Source organism: Elaeis guineensis, chromosome 16 (assembly GCF_000442705.2).
Source record: "Elaeis guineensis isolate ETL-2024a chromosome 16, EG11, whole genome shotgun sequence".
NCBI classification, from domain to species: domain Eukaryota; kingdom Viridiplantae; phylum Streptophyta; class Magnoliopsida; order Arecales; family Arecaceae; genus Elaeis; species Elaeis guineensis.
Window position 1 is genome coordinate 35191917 of NC_026008.2, and position 22023 is coordinate 35213939.

General features: G+C 40.5%; 1 protein-coding gene across 1 annotated transcript; it reads right to left on the reverse strand.

The window, feature by feature from the left end:
- Window positions 1-16809: 16809 nt before the first annotated feature.
- LOC105059486 (salt tolerance receptor-like cytoplasmic kinase 1) lies at window positions 16810-18483 on the reverse strand. Its single transcript, XM_010942787.4, has 2 exons — window positions 17874-18483; window positions 16810-17780 (listed from the first exon to the last, which is right to left on the reverse strand). Exons 1-2 carry the CDS (start codon window positions 18319-18321, stop codon window positions 17113-17115), a joined length of 1116 nt encoding a protein of 371 aa, XP_010941089.1. The 5' UTR covers window positions 18322-18483; the 3' UTR covers window positions 16810-17112.
- Between the last annotated feature and the right edge of the window lie 3540 nt (window positions 18484-22023).

Genomic DNA, 22023 nt, shown 5'->3' on the forward strand with positions numbered 1-22023 from the left:
CGACTTCGACTGCTGGTAAACTCTCTCCGGACTCCTACGGGAGCCAGACTCCGTCCCTGACTTTAATTGCAGGTGGACTTCGCCCAGGCTCCCACGGGAGCCAGACCTCGTCCCCAACTCCGACTGCAGGAAGACTTCATCCGAACTCCTACGGGAGCCGGACTTCGCCCGACGCCAACTGCAGGTGGACTCCGCCCGGACTCCTACGGGAGCCGGGCTTCATCCTCGACTTCGACTGCTGGTAAACTCTCTCCGGACTCCTACGGGAGCCGGACTCCGTCCCTGACTTTAATTGCAGGTGGACTTCGCCCAGGCTCCCACGGGAGCCGGACCTTGTCCCCAACTCCGGCTACAAGAAGACTTCATCCGGACTCCTACGGAAATCGGACTTCGCCCCCGACGCCAACTGCAGGTGGACTCCGCCCGGACTCCTACGGGAGCCGGGCTTCATCCCCAACTTCGACTGCTGGTAGACTCCGTCCGGACTCCTGCGGGAGCCGGACTCCGTCCCCGACCTCAATTGCATGCAGACTCCATCCGGATTCCTACGGGAGCCAGATCTCGTCTCCGGCTCCGGCTGCGGGAAGACTCCGTCCGGACTCCCACGGGAGCCGTACCTCGCCCCCAACTTTGACTGAAGGAAGACTTCATCCGGACTCCTACGAGAGCCGGACTCCGAGCTCCTCTCAGACGGGTGGCTAGCCACCTCTCTCACCTCTCTCCGCCAGACACTCCAGCCGAACTTCAGCCGACAGACCTGGACCCCCTGGCAGACCGCAGTAACGGTCGCGGCACTGCTCCACTTCCTGCGATGGATTCCGTGCGGCTCCATCACTCCCTGGCAGGCCACAATAATGGCCACGATCCTGCTTCACTTTCTGCGACGGATACCGCACGATTCTTCCACCCTCTGGCAAGTCGCGACAACGGACGCCGCTCCACTCCCCGCGACAGGTTCCACGTGGCGAGCCACGGTGATAGCCACGATCCCACTCCACTACCCTCCGCAATAAATTCCTCCTGACCATGGGCAGCCCACTACCAGACGGTTACAGGCGTCGCTATCAATTCGTTGCCCTCTCCGTCTATAAAAGGGGAACCCCAGATACGTTATTCTATAAGCTCTCATCTTTCATCTAAAAATTCTGCTAAATTCTCCGTTCGAACACTCCATTCTTGTTGAGGCAGAGAACTGACTTGAGCATCAGAGGGTCTTGCCGGAGCAACCCCACCTCCGGTTTAGACTTCCTTTGCAGGTCCCGGCGGCAACCGCGACTTCCTCGACTCCAGCTTCTCCGGCGCAAGCGGATTTTTGCACCAACAATATCTATATTATTGCATGTAAAATTTGAAATCATTTACGTCACAGCCATTATAATATGTCACATACTTTGTTGGCTTATAACCTAATGGTCTTAGTTTCTTAGGTATGGATTTGCCCCCTTGCATGATCTGCATTGTCGAAAAATATGTCCAAAGTCAATCGTTAGACGATTGTGCTCATCTTGTAAATTGTATATGAATTTTTATTAATAAAAGCTATTTGATATTTTTTATTACAAATTATCCATCTTTGAACTTTCGTGTTGTAATGAAGTCCTTAGGACTATAATTAATCGACAAAGAAAGATTTATCGTTTAAGTCCTTAAAGATGTTCGCAACCAAATGATATGATCTTAATAAGATGATAGCAATATCGAGTATAGGTCGTTATGTGCCATATGAGTTTGTTGTCTTCTTAATCAAGGAGTGTGGAGATACTATTATGACATACAGATGAAATATAGGAGTTTATTCGCATCGAACATGATAATGTGTCGAGCACTGTGCTGTCAAGAGTAGCTCGTGAAGGGTATGGGTATAAGTGTCTCTCAGACCTGAGACTACCACGATGACTTATAAGCAACTCACTATACTTTGACACCGGACCATCTGAGTTTCTAATTCAGTGACAGAAGGATACTGGGTGTAGTCAAGTACTTATCAAGTCAGTGTGTGAGTCAAGATAGAATTGACCCCCCTAAATTGGTAGAAGATATGCATCAATGTATTTCAATTTAGTAAAATTTTGATCAGGATAATCTATGAAATAAATTTAAAAGATTGAAATATAATGTGGTCAACTAAATTAGGGTTGACAGTTAAATCTTAGATCACCTTGAGCATTAGGGTCAAAGGGATGAATTATACGGTAATTATATGCCAGTAGGTTCTAGAAGGTTGCTTTACAATACTTCGACCTATCCGATCGTTGGGTCACCATTGCTAAATAGTTACATCAATTAGTATAGAAAGTTATTCCTATGCTACCGATCTAGGTTTGAACCTATGAGGTCACCCACATTAGAAGATTTGATCAGATCAATGGTTGAAGAGTCCAATTGGATCGTGACTCTGGTGAAGAGTCCTATTCGGACTAGGACTCTGAAGGAGAGTCCCACTGAGGCTGAAACTCTACTATTAATAGAGAATTAGTTAGAAATTGACTCAATTTGATTGAGTTAAGAGCTTTGGAACAAGTCTAATTAAATGAGATTCAGTTCGACTCAGATTAAGTTTGATATGATCAATCCTGATTACAAAAAAAATCTGATTCTGATTCGATCAGGATTTGGACTTGGCTAATTTTTAATTGGATTAAAAATTTGATGGGATATTTAGATTTTTAATTAGATTAGGTTTATTTCTATTAGTGATTTCAATCCAAATTTGATTTGGATTAGAATTGAGTTAGAAATGAAGAGTCTTTGTCAAACTAGGACTCTATCCTTATCTCATTGCGCCATAATTGGACCCTTGCCCATATCTCCATGCCAAATAGGATTTGGCTTGACTTTTTTGGTGTAAAAGTGGGAGACTCAATAAAGGTGGGCAGCAATGGTTGATGACTCATAATCCTATCTCTTATCAAATTCGAATGCAATCCAAATCAGAGATAAGATGAAAATAAGGAAAGAGATTTTTTCATACAAAGAAAGTTGTTGGTGCCTTAATGATTTTTTTTCTATTTTTCTTGGAGAGTCCTTGGGCATGTGAGATACCAAAAACCTTCTCTATATCTAAGAGCCCTTTCAAAAAATTTTGAGATGCCCAAAGATTGTTTGAGGCATGGTGATTATGGTGCCCTATCTTTTGGATGAAAAAAACTAGTTTTTGCCTATAAAAAGGAGTCCCTTGTTCTTGACATCAAAACTCTCTCCCCTTGCTGGTTTTTTATTTTTCAGAGCTCTTCTCTTCCTCCTCTAGATCCCTTCATCTTTTGGAGTATTCAAGGTGCTTTAAGAAAAAGAAAGAGATTAGCCGTCAAAGTTGCTTGCAGGCTAGCACCTCCAAGTCCCTGATCTGCGTCAGTCTTCACATAGATTTTTTTGTAGAGGCCAGACGTCTTCGTGTAGTTGCGAGTGACCTATAGAATATCCTCTCCAAGTGTTGAATCAGAAGAAATCAAGATAAAATTAATTTGATAATTGTTACTAACTTATCTTAATCACATTGTTAGATCTAATAGTTAGATCTAAGATTTCAGCATCGATGAGATCGATGTATGTTTCTATTTTTCAGATATAAAGTACATCATATTTTATATTTTTTTTCATGGTATGGTAGTCTAAATTAGATCTTATGCATATGATTTTGATTAAATAGTTTAATCTTATTCTTCCGCTGCAAAAAATTTTAAAATTACATGCATAGCACTACCTATGTTTCCTTCATATATATTATAAAAAAAATAAATTAAAAGAAATTAAAATAAATAAAATGGCAATGATCGCTTATCAGTTAATGGAACCAATTTATAAAGTTCTATAAGCACTGAGTAAAAATTTCTTCCTCGCTTATCATCAGATTGTCCCATCTCAGCATCTTATCATATTGCCTGTACATGCATAAAATAAGTACAGAATGATAAGTGATTAAAGAGTTGAGATTATCATGGATACTTACTTAATATATGGATCAATCTCCACATAGTTTAGTAAATTATATGTCTCTACCTATTGAATTTCAGTAACAGTTAATACCCGACGAACCTCATGTCCAAATTCATGAGTGGGATAGGCAAATATTAAGATCTCCACCTCTAATCCCTTACCACCATCATCATTTCTATCCACTTGAGTCAGCTTTGTCTGCACACTAAAGTGAAAGTAGTATCGGCTGAAATTAAAAAATTTTTCAATTATGTAAACCTCCATAATAGATCCTTCGATTTTGGTCTTATTTTTCACTTTCTTCTCAAGACTGTGCATGTATCTTTCAAATGGATACATCCACCTATATTGCACTGATCCCCCTCATCCTAACTTTATATGCCAAATAAATCACGAGATGCTCTATGGAATCGAAGAAACTAGGAGAAAATATCTTCTTTAACTTGCATATAGTCCATATACTGCTAGCCTCATGACCGAAGATACGGTCTGTGGATAGTTCGGTAGCACAAATATCTCTAAAAAAAAGATTAAACTCAATCAAAAAACTTCATATGAAGTTGAGAATAAGATCACACCAAGCCAATAAGAATAATTGTTGCATGAAGACATGACAGTCATGGCTCATTAGTTCATAGAACCTACAATCTTTGATATTAACACATCGAGCTAGATTACTTGCATAACCATTTGAAAATTTAAGATTTTTACATCATTCACATATATCCTTGTTAAGATATAAGATGCTTTCGACTTCAAAAATTTTTTAGGTGACACTTCAACCAGCTCTAATAGAGGACGCTTGCATACGTTCTTTATATCTACTCGAGCCTTGAGATTGTCCTTCGTCTTATCCTTGATATCTATAATAGTATAGAAAATATTATCGAATATATTCTTCTCAATGTGCATGATGTCAAGATTATGATGGATCAAATTGATCGATCAGTATGGTAATTCTCAGAAAATGCTGCACTTCACCCAGTTATAAATTTTATCGAACCTTCGAGATTTCTATTTGTCAAATAGTATGCGAAACTAGACTTCATCTATTTGGGATACCTTCTAAAACACTTTTATACCACTGAAACATGAGGGTACATAGTTTTTCTCTATCTTATTCCTCCTGAAATTGTCCCACTGTTTTCAAAAAGGATGATGCTCGGAGAGAAATTGACGTTGATAATCAAACTAGTAGGACTTACGACCATGCTCAAGTTGAAATAATTTTATAATCTTCATGCAATAAGGACATGCTAACTTCTCATGAGTGCTCCATCCTGATAGCATTCTATAAGCAAAAAAATCACTAATAGTCCACATCAATACAGCCTTTATTATAAAATTCTACTTCTTCGATACATCAAATGTACATATACTATCAGACCATAAAAATTTTAATTCATCAACAAGAGATCTTAGATATACATCAATGCTTCTATCAGGATGCCGTGGTTCAAGAATAACTAATGAAAAAAAGATATTATATTCTTTCATGCACATCCCAAGTGGCAGATTGTATGGAGTAATGAAGATTGACCAACATGAATAAGGGGCCGCTGCATGACTGAATAGTGTAAATCCATCTGTAGACAGATCCAGTCAGATATTGCATGATTTTTGAGTAAATAAAGGATGGCAAGCATCAAATTTCTTTTATGCCTCACTGTCCGATGGATGACTCATGATATTAGCGTGCTTGTGAATCCCTTCCTTGTGCCATCTCATCTATCCAACAGTACTCTTGGACAAGTAGAGCCTTCAAAGCTTAGGAGTGAGGAGAAGGTATCGAAGAATCTTATATGATATGTTCTTCTGATTTCTATTCTCTTGCCTCGGCTTAATCAACGTTCATCACATACGTCACATGTACTCTTCAGTTGGTCCTCCTTGAGAAAAGTATGTAATCATTACGACATGCATCTATCTTCTCGTATCGCATACCTAACCCTTTCATCATTTTTTTTGAAGCATAGAAGCTCCCAACAAGCTTCTTATCCTTCAGTAGTATCTTCTTTATTATTGCTATCATCCCATCATAACAATTAACCATCATATTAAACTCGACCTTTAAGTTCAATAATTCTGATACAGCTGATAATACAATATGTATTTTACATCCCGACCATAGTGGTTCATCAGCATCTTTCAGTATACGATAGAAATTACCGCTCCCTACTTCTGAATCATCCTCTATATCTCAATCAAATTTAGGACCAGCTGCATCCATAACCATGTCTACCATTCTGTCAGTGTCTCTATCCTGTTGATGACTTCTAATCCTTGTAATTGTCTTCTACGTCTCCCCATGAAGATATCAATGCTTGTAGTTTGACATAAATCCACTCTTATATAAATAGACAATTATTATATCCCTATCAAATATTTTTCTATTGACACATCTCTTACAAAGACAATAAGTCCGTCTTTGAACTAAGAGTGCAGCATTCTCAAAAGCATAATCACAGAAGTACTTGATACCCTCCTTATATTCAGAAGAAATCATACCATCAACTACTCGACAGTCCATCTAACTACGGTCCATGGCACACTATCCAAAGATTCTGCATATACAAATATAAGATAAAATATTTATCAAATATTTTATCATTTAAAATGGCTTACATAATAAATGCATCCTATCATCAACTAATAGGTATAGAAGGTCCTATCTCATTCAAAAATTATATTAATTCTATAAATCAATTACAGTAATTAAACGATATGCAATAGGAGTTGAATGAAATTTCGATAATATTTCTTCTTAGTTCTCCCCACATGGCTGAAGATGCATGAGGAGAACTAAAGAAAAATACTGTCTGAAGTTTCTTTCAAATTCTTAATATATCATTTAATTACTATAATTATTTATAAAATTAATTATAATTTTCAAACCATCCAAACTAGACAATCAATTGATCAATGTATATAATTCTCAGATCCGTATAAAAATATAAAAATATATGGATGTCGGAGAATGTATATATTAATCAAAAGATGGGTCTATCATTATATCCAATGCAATACTTTTATAATTTTTAAATTATTAGATTTCTAAGTAAAGGACATCATTGCAAATGAGGACAGTCAGAATGCGCATCCTGCACGTGCGGACTTAGAGCATGCCAGACGACTAGAACATGCAAGCACACCAACATGGCATCTAGACAAATTCTATCCTCGAGGTTCCAAAGTACCGAGTGGGACTGCAAATAGAGCTGAAAATGGGCTGGGGTGGGTCAAGCCACACTCCTCCTTGAGTCTGGTTCAAAAATAATTTTTTGGACTTCGAATCGGGCCAGGGCCTAGAGTAGGGATGATAAAATATGACCCAACCTGCCAACCTGACCTACATTCGATCTGCAATAAGCAAGTTTGGATTTAGATTAAATGGGTTTGGATCGTAAATGGGTCAAGCTGTTTAACACATTCATTAAATGGGTTGGATTTGGATTTAAATTTTTCAACCTATCCAACCTATTAATCTGTTTATAATTTTTATTTAAAATATTTAAAATATAGGTCTATGATGAAATTTAAGCCATCCATTTGAATTCAGATTCACGGTGCTCCATAAATTTTAGGTGCAGCCATCGAGAGTCCCAAAAGCTGCCTCCTGTCTCCCCAAAATCCCTTCCTGTGCTCCTCCTTCCCCAAATCCCTCCCATAATGCACCTCCGCCTCCTCCGATGGCCCACCTCACCATCCAACATGCCGTGGCAGGGTGCGGCTTCTCCATCCAATCTTTTCCATCCGTGCCTCTGTCTCCTCCGGCTATCCCTTGTATCTCGCCAATATCTTAGGTCCCATGGCTAGGGTTTTTTGTGTTCTTCCCCTCCCTTTCTTTCTTCTCTACCACCGCTGTTCTGAAGACTACCGAGGCTAAGTTTGACACTTCGATCGGGCTTACCGCTTGTCGAAGGTGAAGGAGGCGGTGCGGCATCGACCGGATGTGCTCCCCAATGCCACCACTAATGCCGTCGTCAAATCCCTCTTCCAAGTTCGCTCCCTCCTCTTCCTTCTTCATGCATGTCGTCCGCTTCCCTTGCTTCTACTCCAATGACCAACCTAGTGGATGGTGCTATCGTGGTCCATTGTGCCCATATGGTGGCAGCCAGGAGGTCAGTGGAGGGGATCACGATGGAGTTTGGAACAAAGCGCCAAAGCTGGAGGCGGCCAAGAGAGCTCCAATCAAGCGGAGCCAGAGGCGGTGAGAGCACGATCAGACGGAGATGCAACAAGGGCAGTCAGGCAGAGATGTGGCAAAGGCGGTCAGGCAGATGCCAGCAAGTTTTTATTTTTATTATTTTTTAAAAATAGGTTGCAAACGGGTTGGATTTTACTATTTTTTTAACTAGATTATAATCAGGTTGTAAACAAGTTGGGTCAAGTAACCCATTTATTAAATAGGTCGGGTTCGAGTTTTAAAGTCTGATCTATTTATTTAAACAGATCGGGTCCGAATTTAGAGATTTTTGAGTTGACCCTATCTGACCCGACCTGTTTATATCTGACCCAATCCGATTGCCACCCCTAGCTTAGAGTCTAATTACCGAGCTGCTCTAACCGCCATTAGAGTAGATGAGCAGATCAAAATCGATCCAATGGTGGCCCGACCTCGAACCCCTACCGTCGAAGGCAATAGGACTACTCTCGTCGGAGAGCTTCCCAAAGTAGTTCCACCTTCTGAGAATAATATTTAAATTAATAATATTTAAATTTAAATATTATTAATTTAAAATTAATTAGATAAATATAATTTTAAATATTAAAAATTTAAAAAGATGAAAATGGATTGCGGTGATGGAGCCGTCGTCATCATCATCACTATAAATCACCTGGCGGCTCCGGCTACGGTGCCGGTCCGACAGTGAGTCTGACATGGGTCTGGCAGTGGGTCGATAGTTCGGCACTCCAATGACTGAGCATCCGAACGGGGGAGGCATGGGTGATGGTCCGGCAGTGTGGCATGGTGGTGGGGCACGAGAAGAAGAGGGGAGGCCAGATCCAGTAAGGAGAAGCACGATCTGATGGGGCACAACAACAGAGAAGCAAAAGGAGAGGCCGAGAAGATGAGGGGAGGCTGGGCGGTGAGACGCCAGCACTAAGACACGACTGACGGCACCGGGACACAGCCAACAGCATTGGGGAAGAAAGGGGTGGGGCTCCAGAAGCTTTGATCTGGGACGGGGACGTCAGATCTGAGGTGAGGACGGCGGCACGAGGCTGGGGGGAGGAGGCTGGGGCCTCTGACAGCACGATGGGGAAGAAGGGCGATCGGAGAAATGGAGGTGACGGGAGAGCAGGAGGGTTTCTATGAGGCCGTCAGGGACCCGAGGGGTTAGCTAGGGCTTAATTATTAGCGACGGTAAATTTTCGTCGCTAATGCCATTACTAATAAGGATTAATTAGAAACGACAGCTAAATTTCATCTCTAATACCGTCGCTAATAACAATTGATTATTAGCGACCGCTTTACCATCGTTAATAATAAAATTTCTATCGCTAATAATTATTTTAGCTTATTAAAATGAAAAATTTTTCGTTATAATAAGTTGTCGATAAATGACCTTATTAGCGACGGCTATTTAGTCGTCACTAATAGTGTAATTTCTTGCAGTGCTCCCCCCCAACCCCAGTGAAGCCCGAACTCCATCGCTCCTCTGCAGCCCCCATGCACCCCACAGCCCGATGCCCTCCCCCCTCCCCTTCCGACCCTGATGGAGCCCACACCCCATCGCTCCTTCACAGCCCCCCATGCACCCCTTGACCCGATGCCCTCCCCTGGCCCCAACGAAGCCCGCATCTGGCAGCTCCATGCGAACCCCCCCTTCTTCCCTCCCAACCCCGATGAAGCCTGCACCCCGTGCCTCCTGTGGCTCTGTGCAAACCCCCCCCCCCCCCCCCCCACCCCCTCCCCCTCTCTCTCTCTGCCTATGCTCGCACCCAACGCCCCCCACGGTCCCTCCCTACCCCCCAACCCAGCATGTCCTCCACTCGCATTCACCCCTCGATATGAAAAAAAAAATAAAAATTATTTGAATTTTAAATAAATAACTAAAATCATAGATTAGACATGTGATTTCAAAAAATCACATGTTCAACATACGCTTTCTATGTGGCTTGCCGACTTATTTTGAAATTGCAGATTCAAAATGTGATTTCTAAACCCGCAATTTTTGAAATCACATATTCAACATATGCTTCCTATGTGGCTTGCCAACTTATCTTGAAATTGCAGGTTCAAAATGTGATTTCTAAACCCGCAATTTTATCATGTCGCATCCCACTCAGTCCAACCGTATTTTGAAAAATAAAGTTGGGTAGGAGGTAGATTTGAAAAGAAGTTTTAAGAAGGTAATATTTAAAAAAAATCCTACAATGGGCCAGGGGGTGAAGGGTACTTGCTGGTGTTCCCAATGTCCCGAGGAAAGGCGTAATGAAGCAGCTTTGGAGCTTAAACTGGTTGCTACTTCCACGAATACCACTCTCTCTCTCTCTCTCTCTCTCTCTCGTGTTTAGGATTGGAAATAGGCCTGAGTGAGCCGGGGCCACACCCTTATCCGAATCCAATCCAAATTTTTTTAGCGTTTCGAGCCAAGTTTAGATTCAAAAACTTTTAGAAAATCATGTTGGCCTAAATCCGATTGAAGATACATAGAGCAAATAATTACATAAAAAATTTTATTATAATAAAATATTATAAAAATATTTAAAATATTATATATTATTATTTTTCTGACATCATCCATAATTCCTCTACGCCACCACCTCTTACAGCCCACGCCGCCTCTCCTCCTGGTGGCACCCTCTATGTGCCACCACTTCCTTCCCCTATGGCCCATGGAGAACCCCCCACACCCCACTTTCTCCAGTGGGCCATGGAGAACCAACCCCACCCCCCCCACAACAAACCCCACGGCCTGCGCTGCCTCTCCTTCCGATTGAGCCCTCCATGCCTCCTCCACGCCACCACCTGCCTTCCCCCACGATCCATGGAGAACCCCCACCCCACATCCCTACAGCTCATGCTGGCTTCTCTCTTGGTCACGCCCTCTGCACCTCCTCCGCACCACCACTACCTCCTTCCTCCACAGCCCGTGGAGAACCCCCACCCCACCTTGCAGCCCACATCGCCTCCCCCCCCCCCCCACCTGGTGTCACGGCTCCTCTACAGGCCCTTGTTCCCCACCTCCCCAGCAGCATCACTACTCCTCTACCCGCCCCACCTCCCCTCTGGTGCGGCCTCGGGCTTCTCTGCGGTTCACCCCCATCCCACTCCATGCGGTCCGAAGCTTTTCCATTCCCCTGCCGCCCCACTCCCCCACCCCCACCTCATGTGGCCCGAGGCTTCTCCTTGATGCACCTCCGTCCTCCTATGCCCGCAGCTTCTTTGCGGTCCTTTTCCCCCAACCACCATATGCCTCCTCCACCAGAGATAGTTTTTGAAAAAAAAAAAAATTTAATTATTATATTAATCAATTTTATTTTTTAAAATATTTACTACTTCAGTCATGCACAGGGCCTCTTGTTTAGTTAAAATCTGCATGGTCCATATTTAATTTGATGGTCAAAAATAAATAAAAAATAAAAAGATAAAAATATTCTTTAAAGCACTATAGCAAAATCCTTACATAAATGAATTATTTCAGTAGATAAGAAATACTGATGTGTTTAAGAGAAAAAGATGTTTCTTAGATGGTGTTAGTCCATAGAATACACATTAAATCCAAAGAGGTTGTATAAAAAGCAAGAATAGTAAGTACAAAGATAAAGAATAAAAATAAATAAATAAATCTTTTTCAACCTGAATTCGAGCTTGAATTCAGGCTCTATGTCGAATCTTAGTTAGTCTTGAATATGTCATTAGACTGACCTGAGTCTGAGTTTGGCTTAAAAAATAAATGGGCTCTATATTAAAATTTAAATCCGACCTAAAATTTTTTGGACCTAACTCATAGCCTGAGCCAAATTCAGTCCAACACAAACCCAATTCCAGCCCTATTTGGTGTTTGGCCTAATCAATAGTTGTCCTAATATAGGGATTTGGCTTTGCAATGAATTTTAATTCCACAATCGATGCTTATTTTAGCTATCATTTTTTAAAAAAATTTGTATAACTTACTGACGGTTGATAGTGAAGCTTTATCCGATTTCAAAACGAACTGATTTCCGGGAAGGCAAATGCTACTTCGACCGAAGACGTCACTAGAATCAATTACCACATAAAGGAGTCAAAACTCAACTTAGATGTTCAGGAAATGCTGAGCTCAAGACTTGGAAAAGTTAAAACGGTAATAGTGCAAGTTGCAACCATTACACCAACCATAGCATGATCAAATCTAAGAGGACTCGGCTCTATTTGACCTAACCCACTCTGAATGGATCAAAGCCAATTAATTGTATCCAGACAGTTATTTTTGCAAGACAATAAGAAAAAAAACAAAAAAAGAAGTCTGGTACTGAAGCAACACTTCACCAAACTGCTCCTTTGAATGGATTAAAATAGACAAGTCCATGTGGCCAACCACACCGAAACTATATTATGAGACTCCACGACTAATCTTTCTTCTTGGTTTTTAAATATTTTATTTTATTTATTTTAGATTGGTTTAGTTTTATCTGATTTACTAAAAAAAAAGAACTTGGGAAGACTATTGCATGGGTATGGAAAGTGGTCTTCGAGCTCTGAATTTTGTGACTGCATTTTTTACCCTGCTGGTCCTAAATTCTAGTTAGCATTTTTTTATCTTATAAATAAAGACAAACTTTATGGGACCTACAAAGGATCAAACTTAAATCATGTGGTGGATTTCTTGGCTGTGGTCATGGTATGGAATGCGCCGGGAGTCATCAGCTCTAATTGTAGTCAAAAGAATCCTCTACTTTCACAGGGTGGCATCCAACTCCCACCCAAGTCGCGGGAAAAGATGACTTTCATTGAGAATCTATTTATTTTTTTAATTTAATTTAATTAAATACAAATCCCGTCTTATTGGGGGTTCGGGCTGTATTTTTCGTCATAAGGAAGACGGTTGGAACATACTTTCCAAAATTTTTAAAGCAATCCAACCTCTTCATTCCATCAGCCGCAAAGCTCTAATTTGAAGCTGCCATCGTACTTTAAAAGTTAATATAAAAAAAAAAATGCAATCCAATGATTCATCTAATGAAAGTATCATACTTTCAGGGGCAAAAGATACAACCTGAAACCCTTATTGGAGCCTCCATGCACGCTCCCCTCCACAGAAGTGAGGAAGGAATTAGATAATACAGCTGGAGGACGGTCGGAGAGCCTTCATAAGCGTATCACTTCTAGGCATTGAAATAGCTTATGAGCCACTTTTTCATGCACTTCAATGCAGCTACCACATCTGGGCTCTACTTATTCAATATTTACTGTGCAGACAAACAGAACAACGAAACTTTGCTTTCAGTAAAAATCACTTTTCAAAAAGTTACCATTCATAAAATGATAATTTACGACTTCCGTCGTGTTCTTGCAGCCAAATAACCCTTAGTCCAGTCTAGTATTCTTTTTTTCTCTCTCATGAATTGCACATCTGCCTAATACTGGAACCTGGTAAGCACCTTAAAGCCTTGCTACTTTAGCCATTGATAGCTTATAATGATTGAAATATCCAAATAAACACAACAATGGAAAGACCACATTGCTGCTGAACCCAATGGCACCGCATCAAGAAGTGGGTTAAGTGCATCAGCGAGCGCAAGCTGCCCTCCATAATCGGGGGATCTACAAAAAAAATCTATTCGTCGGAGCATATCTAATGGAAGATTTTTCGATATCTAAGTCAGCCGAAGTTTAGGGAACAATCAAAAGAGGAAGAGAGATAAGTAAGAGTAGAGTTCTGACTTTTTTGGTCTAGAGTTCGGCCTTACTTGAGGGCTCCCTTCTTACCTCTTTAATATCGAGATAATGTTATAGATTATTACATCTAAATCTGATGAGCTATTAAGGCCTACTAGGCTATGATTTGGTAGACCATTGGGATTTGCCTACTATCCCATAATCAAGGTTGTTAGCCGTGCCTACAGATTGAGTTAGTTAGTCACAGGTGTAGGTCGTGCCCATATTCTGAAGGTTGTTAGAGAATTTTAGAGACCACTCGCATGCTCGAGTAGGCCAAGAACCTAAGGTGAGGTTCTACCCCGAGCACACAGATATGCACGCGAGTCGTCAGATGTTGTCAATCAGTCGCGATCTTGGGGTCGGTAGCTGGCCGAGGTGGAGGTCCGACGAAGACCGATGTCACGAGATCACCTAATCTCAGGTGCTCGGGCCACCTTTCAATGTTCCAAGCGATCTCACCCAATCGGACTATGAGCATTTCTTTATGCACCACGGGCGGTGTAGAAAATTTGATGTGGAGCGCACTACCTTATCCAATTGATCCACATAGTCACTGTTTTGTAACGCACATTTAATGTCTGCAGGTTAATTTTTTCGTTTAAAAATTTTGTATGACGAAAATATCCCTATCTTTTAAAAAAATTACGACATCCTGTAGCGTATTATAGCCCAAGATGCCATAATATGGCCCAAGATATCATAATATGGAAATAATATTTTTGTCCAACCACTTTTCAATGCGCATTTAATACCTGCAGATCGGCTTTTTCGTTTAAAAATTTTGAATGATGAAAATGCTCCTATTTTTTAAAAAAAAATATGATATCCTTTGCATATTATAACATCCTACGTTATATTATAACTTTCTGGATGCAGGATGTCATAATATAAATATAAAATGCTATAACTTTATCAAAGAATAAAGATATTTTTGTCAAATAAAATTTTTAAACGAAAAAATAAATTTGCAGGCATTAAGTGTACGTTGGAAAGCAGTGACTATATGGACTAATCGGACAATGCAGTGCACTCCATGTCGGATTTTCTACACTGCCTACAGTGCACAAAGAATTTGCCATCAGACTATATATGGGTGCTTAGCCATGATCCTAGAAGAAGAGGTTGGGCCGATAGCCATCGTCCCTATAACACCACATATTCAATCTTCACTTTTACTCAAGGTCCTCATGGTTGATTATCTCATAGAATATAGCTTGCCAGAAATAGCTGAACTTACAGCAATAAGTCTATTAAATACTGCATACATTTTACAACTCCTTACCTGTTAAATTCTTGGAGGTAATATGTCTAATGACAAGAATTTAATTAATCATCCATCATTTTATTATCAACGATTATTTGCCATAGAATTTGTTGAACATTGCTTGGATGGAATCATACCCCTTCTAATTTATGAATTTACTCTTTGGATGGTTGATTCTTTAATTTCTAATGTTAGTTTATGGTTAACTAAAAGACAAAAGAATTAATACGCAGCTAAACATATAATTCATTGAACTTATAATTTGTTGTCCACCATAGATAGGAAGAAACATGGACAGTTGACGTTGGTTGAACTAAGCTTATTATTATTATATCAACTCATGTGATTCGCACCACCAAAAACAGATAATTGAGAAGTATTGTGGAGTCATACCATCTCAGTCTTTATCCTCAATCTTAGTCTTTGGCTGCATTCTTCGGCCAACAATCGAGGTGTCAAGATAGACCTCGACAGCGAGCATCATCTGAATATCCTGCTTCTCCTGCTAGAGAATCCTCATCGCCATGCCTCCAACTCGAATGACTCTTGAGATCGAGGGGCTAGGGTTTCTATTTGAAGAGCCAAGAGGAAGCGGGGAACCTCATCTCCGGATATTGCCCCCAGCCAACTATCAATGACCTCATCGAGCTATTGCCGACCACTTGGTTGGACCTAAACTAATGATTTTCGAAGTCCCGGGGGCACGGGGCCATTACGAGGAGAATGTGGGTTAATACCACGTTTTTTAAAAGTTGGACGGTTACAATGAAATTTTCGATGGTTATAACAAAATGTGGCACACAAATTAATACCATTAATTGACTATTACCCACAGCAATATTATGGACTATGATACTCGATGATGGTTATCGATAATCGGGTTAATATATTCTCCCTCGTCTATAAAAGGAGATCATAGAAGACCTTCGGTAAAATTTTTTGGGACTACAAAAGCACTCTCTTGCTAATTCTTCCTCACTGTTCTCAAAGCTCTGATTAACTTAAGCATCAAAAGATCCTTCATTCGAGAATCTATGATGATCGGACTTTTTTTGTAGATCCCAAAAGTATCTAGATGTCCTCGGATTACCACTGACCACCAAGCTCTACCTTGAACATGCACCAACCCTAGCTACTTCTTCTCGGCCTGGAGCCCTACGACAATAAGAAGCATTCTGAAATGCTCTCTAGAGAGTTATTATCCTTTTATTATAGTATAAAACAAGCAAAAATCATCTATATAAAATTTTTAGGACTTGTTTAGTTCATGGGAAGAGAAAGGAAAAAATACAATCAATGACGCAATAAAGAAACATCGCTTATTTGGTTGAAATTTTCAAATGAGAGAAATTGCAAGATGACATTCTCATGAGATTAAAATTTTCATATTTACAAAAAGGATTCACGTGTAGCATAGATTTTTAGTTTTTCATAAATAAACGGAGTAAGTTCTTTTTTTTATTAAAGATATAATATATATTTTATATAATTTTTTAAAAAAAATAAATGCTTAACAAAATATAAGCTATTCTAAAAAATATGCTATTTTTTTATGATCAATAAATATGCAAAAATCATTTTCACAAAGCTTTCTAGAAAAAAAAAATATTTTAATAAAAAAATTCTTTCACGAACCAAATGAATTTTTGGAAAAAAAAAGTTAGAAATATGCAATCTTGTGCATAATTGGTTGATGGGTTCCAGATAATCCTACAATGACATTGGCTCACGAGACTCACAATAATAGAAGGCATCCAGTTGGAAAGAATTAAGCAACATTCATGTGATGCCATGGTCCCCATGCAGCACCAAACAAGCCAGTCATCCACATGAGTCATTAACAACATGAAACCGCCCTCGACTAAGAACGTTTATATTTACATCACTCCCTCCTAAATACACAGACAAACTTACCTTCATCATTTTTCCCATTGCCACCTGTCGACCCTTCTAGCTTCCCCAGTTCCCCCGTAACTACTTTAGTACGGTTTTTTTCTTTCCTTTCTTTCCTCATTCCGGTTTAATTGCCGATGGAGACATGAGATCATTCTGCTTTACCGTCTGATCCCCCATCAACGGCTGATAACAAGGAGGACACCTTCTCCCTCATGATCTGCCGTATCCCCGCCATCGACGGACGGAGGCTCGGCTGAACCCCGATGCATCGGGCGGCGACCGCCGCCATCGCCGCCGCCTCCGCGGCGTCGTACTCCCCGCCCATCCTTGGGTCCACCACCTCCCACGCGCTTCCATCCGCCTCCCTCAGTCGCGGCCGCATCTCCGCCGTCAAAACCCTTCCCTCCTCCGATATAACGGCCGGCAGCCCCGTGATGAGCTCCAGCAGGAGAACTCCGAAGCCATAAACGTCCATGGACTTGGAGACCATCCCGGTCCGGAGGTAGTGCGGATCGGCGTAGCCCGGGGATCCGACCATCGCCCCGGCTGACCGGACCGCCGACGAGAATCCAGCCTGGGCCGACCCGAAGTCGCAAAGCTTCGGGTCTAGCCGGTTGTCGAGGAGGACGTTCGCTGCTGTGACGTCGCCGTGCACGATCGGGAGCTCGCCACACCCCTCATGGAGGTACTCCACGGCGCCGGCGACCTCGAACGCGATCCGCATCCTCCGCGCCCACGGCAGCGCGCCGCCGCCGCCGTGGAGCTTCTCTTGGAGGCTTCCATTCGGTACATACTCCAACACCAGAACCCCTTCCTCTGCGACTCCAAAAGAGCAAACCCCAATCTGGACTTAGAGGCGGTGAGAGATGCGTTGAGAGGAGGATTTCTTGATACTTAAGGATTAATTACCTCGGTCGTCGCAGAAGCCGAGAAGGCGGACGATACGGGGGTGGCTGAGGCGGCGGAGGACGTCGAGCTCCTGGAGGAAGGCGCGGTGGAGGCGCTCGCCTGTGCAGAGGACCTTCACGGCGGCGAGGGAGGAGTCCGCGCCGGGGAGTCGGGCGAGGTAGACGGTGCTGAAGCCCCCCTCCCCGATCACCGTCGCGGTGAAGTTACCGGTGAGCGACTCCACCTCCGGCCACGCGTACCTTCGGACCGCCGCTTTAGGGAGCTCGTCGGCGGCGGCGGCGGGATCGGGTACGTCGGCGACGCCACGCTCCGCGTCGGTGGGGAGGGGGCGGGAGCGGAAGCAGGGTAGGGTGCACCCGCGGAGGAATGTAAGGTACGCGATGGACATTACCGCGGCGGAGAGGATAAAAGCGGCGGAGGCGATGCCGAGAGCTAGAAGGAGGTCCATTCCTCTCGCTCTCCCGTTCTCGGTCTCCGGCTCTTGGAATATAATATGAAGTTGCTCCGGCGGAGGAGAAGAACGGGATCTCGTTGGGGTATAATTAGTAGAGCCTTGACATGCGATGATGCATTACTACGGAAGAGAGAGACGAAGATAAGGGAACAGGGGCAGGGAAGAAAAGGTGGAAGGGTGGAGTATTTATATGGCTACATCTAGAAGCATCAGATTTTTGATTCTTGATGACTATTTTTTACATCAAAAAAGAATTCTTGATGAATATTTCAAAATAATTCATAAAGTGTACATGAGGTCTACGGGCAGGGCTACCGTTGATTTCAAGGAGCCAAAATGGAGCGGGGTGGTGACCTGGGTGCATGAACTGAAATCGATACGTTAAGGCATCAGCGTTAATTTAATGGGTTTTTCTTTTTTTTTTTTCTTTTTTTTTTTTTAAGAGTTAGTGGAGCTCTGGAGTGGTCAAAAAGGTGTGGGAAAGTGTCGAGGGAAAGTAGAGCGGGTGACTGGAACCAGGCCAGTTTTTTCTCTTCGAAGTCGTAGAACGTGGTATCTACGATGGCAATTAAGATTGGAAGGTTACAAGAGGTTGGCAGGAGCTACGGGGACCAGGTTTTGGACCTCCTGAGATAAATCCGGACGAAGGTTAACAACGTGGGCCATGAGGGATCGCTAGCAACATTACAAAGGTGGATGGGATGGTTCTTGCCGGATGGTGGGTGAGAGTAGGGTAATTCTTTATGTTTGTGATGATTTATGAGTGGTTAGCACTGTCCACCATGTCTATTTTTGCTTGGTCGTGGGTGAAGAAAAATGACCGTCACGCGTGTGTAAAGAGATGCTTTTGCGAGGGGATCCTGACAATGAATTATAGATTTGCCAAAAAAAATTTGGGACACTAGAATATTTTTTAAAAAAAAAAGTTGATATTTGAGTATATGATATTTGACAAAATTATTTGCGTATTTGATTGATTATAAAAAAAAAATGATATATTCTAGAATGGCTTATGTTTAGGCAAGTTTTTTTATTTTTTTTTCAAAAAATTGTATAAAATATCTTTTATATTCTTAATAAAGAGAAAGATTTTATCCCTTTTTAGTATTTTTAGAAAAAAAAAATCCTAGTTCTTAGTCGGGAAAAGTCACTTTCTCATGTTGGACATGGATTTTTTTTTTCTTGTAAAATATAGGAATCTTATTCTTATTAAAAATTTACTATTCTATTCCTCTTCTATGAAAACTCCAACTAAATATGAGATATTCTTTTATTTTTCTATTGGCCATATTTTTCTTCCTCATCTTCCGTAAACTAAATAATTGCTCTAAGATTCCACACGAATACTTTGGATGCAACAATATTGGTTTTAATGATGTACCTAGCAAAGAACAGATCTTTGATTAAAATGATACCTATGTTGATATCTATACCAGCTTTTTGCCTTCTATTTATTTGATTTTGTGCCCATCTGCTTTTCTGCTCAACCTTGTTGAAATGCAATGATACAGTTGCATCACCTTAGACAATCTCTATTGGTAGCATCTCTTCTTCTCTAATAAAAATTTGACTCACATGAGGGTCCAGGAGCATATAACCCCTTCGTTTGTTGTACTGACTATTATCTTACAAATTATAAAAGTGTACCAATATTGATTTGAAAACTTTTTTGAAGACTATTTTCAAAATGCCCCTATCTCAGAATGTCCTTATAATATTTGGAAGCTATTCTCAGAGTATTTCTATTAAATTCTTAGATGTCCCTATCCCAGAATATATTCATAATGCTTGCATGCAAAATATTTTTTAAATTTTCTAATTCTCTCTAGAACATTGTTTTCCCTGAATTAAGCCTCCTTAATTCCACTATCCCAAAGGACCTTTATAATACAAAATATCCAATGCAAGATACTCTATTAATATTCTAGATATTTTAAATTTTCTAAACCTCTCGCAAAATATTTTTTCCTCACATTCTTGAGATGGGAGAATTGCAAAAGAAAGAGAAACACGGCCAGACTAGACTCTTAAATTTTCATGGGCATTAGATTCTTGATTGTGCTTAGAAGAACAAAGAGCCTTCCAAGTAGGATACTTGGTTGAACTTTAAGCACTCCTCAAAACAATTATATGTAAAAAAAAAAAAATAACAAATAAAAATATTATGAAACTTTCTTGTTCCCTCTTCTTAAGTCTAACTTCCTTTGTTATTAGCAATCTAAACATGTGTCCGTGTAGACTACTTCTCAAGAAAATGCATTATAAGCTCAAGGAAATAAGTTTTGCTTTATCTATATACCAGCATCAAGGTTTAATTCATATTTCTATTTTCACACATCATATTATATTTATCATATACATTATTTTTAATTGTTTAAGCATTCCAAACTTCTACAAAAAATCTTTCCAAATTTGTCGATAATTTCTAAATTCTGAATTATTTGGTTGTGCCAAAATTGTTCTTGCCCAACATTTTAGTATCACCCAAAATGCTCTTATCAAGCCATGGAAGGATCAAGTCAAGAAAGTTCTATAAAAGCAATAGGAAGAATTGCTCAAATACATGTGAGTGAAGCTTTTCCTAAACCTACTGATGAGAGAGGTAAGATTTTAGCTACTGAATCTTGGCTAGTTAAATCTCTAACCACTATTGCTGCTGCTACTTTATCAAATAAAACACTAGTAAGAAATATGAAATTATAAGTAATTAATTTTTCTTCTCTCTTTCTTCTTCTAGCTTGGATTATGGAAAAAGAAATTGAGAATACAGTATCAGCAACAATTGATTTTATTATAAGACAACTTTCATAATATTCATATCAAACTATCGTATGCCTTTCATCTAGTATTGGATAGACACTGAGAATAAATTTTTCACTCTTTATAAAATAAAATTAGTTATTGGTTCATTGAAAAATTATAAGCTATTCTAAATCCAAAACTTTAGCAGCCCTTTAATGTACCTCCAATAAGTGTTAGTATTTTGAGCAATATTCATAAATTAAATCCTATATAAAAATTTTTGTAAATCTTTCTCTTGTAGTAATGTTAATTTTACTTGGATACCTACCAAAGACAAATCTTTGATGGCAATAATCCACATTGATATCCATACCAGCCTTTCATCTTCTATTTATTTGCTCTTGTGCACATCTCGTTGACTACTCCTTGCTTTCTGCTCAACCTTGTTGAAGGGTAATGGTACACTGACAGATCTGTGAAAGCTCCACTGCAAATTTATCTACTTCTCCAATGAAAATTTGACCCATATAATAGTCTGCTAACACATGGCTCTTCATTTATGCTAAGGACTACTTGAGACTTTGAAGTACTAGTAGGTGTTAGTACATGGTGTGCAGGTTAACTTTTTTAACATGTAAATGGTACAAGCAAGCAATTAATATCCAAATCAATTGACTTGTTTCAGTGGCATTTCTGTGCTTAACAACCAAAGATTCTTAGATAGTACATCCCCAAAAATCTAGATGCATGCCATGCAGGTGGGCCTTCATTTCTTGCTGGAGTAACAGTAGTAGTAGCATCGCAGGAAAACCTACATGACTGTCACATTCTTATGATTCTCACTAATTAACCATGTGGTCTACATATTAGCTAGTTCTAAAATATCCTATAACAAGTTCTTCTAGGGGGGTGATTGGGTGCCAAAACAACCACCATAAACAATAGTTTAATAGA

What these genes read in the sequence shown, in the direction of transcription:
- LOC105059486 (XM_010942787.4), bottom strand. Translation starts at nt 18,321, where the DNA reads ATGGACCTCCTTCTAGCTCTCGGCATCGCCTCCGCCGCTTTTATCCTC. An exon ending in CGGCTTCTGCGACGACCGAG is followed by an intron (nt 17,781 to 17,873) that starts GTAATTAATCCT and finishes TTGGAGTCGCAG; the next exon opens with AGGAAGGGGTTCTGGTGTTG.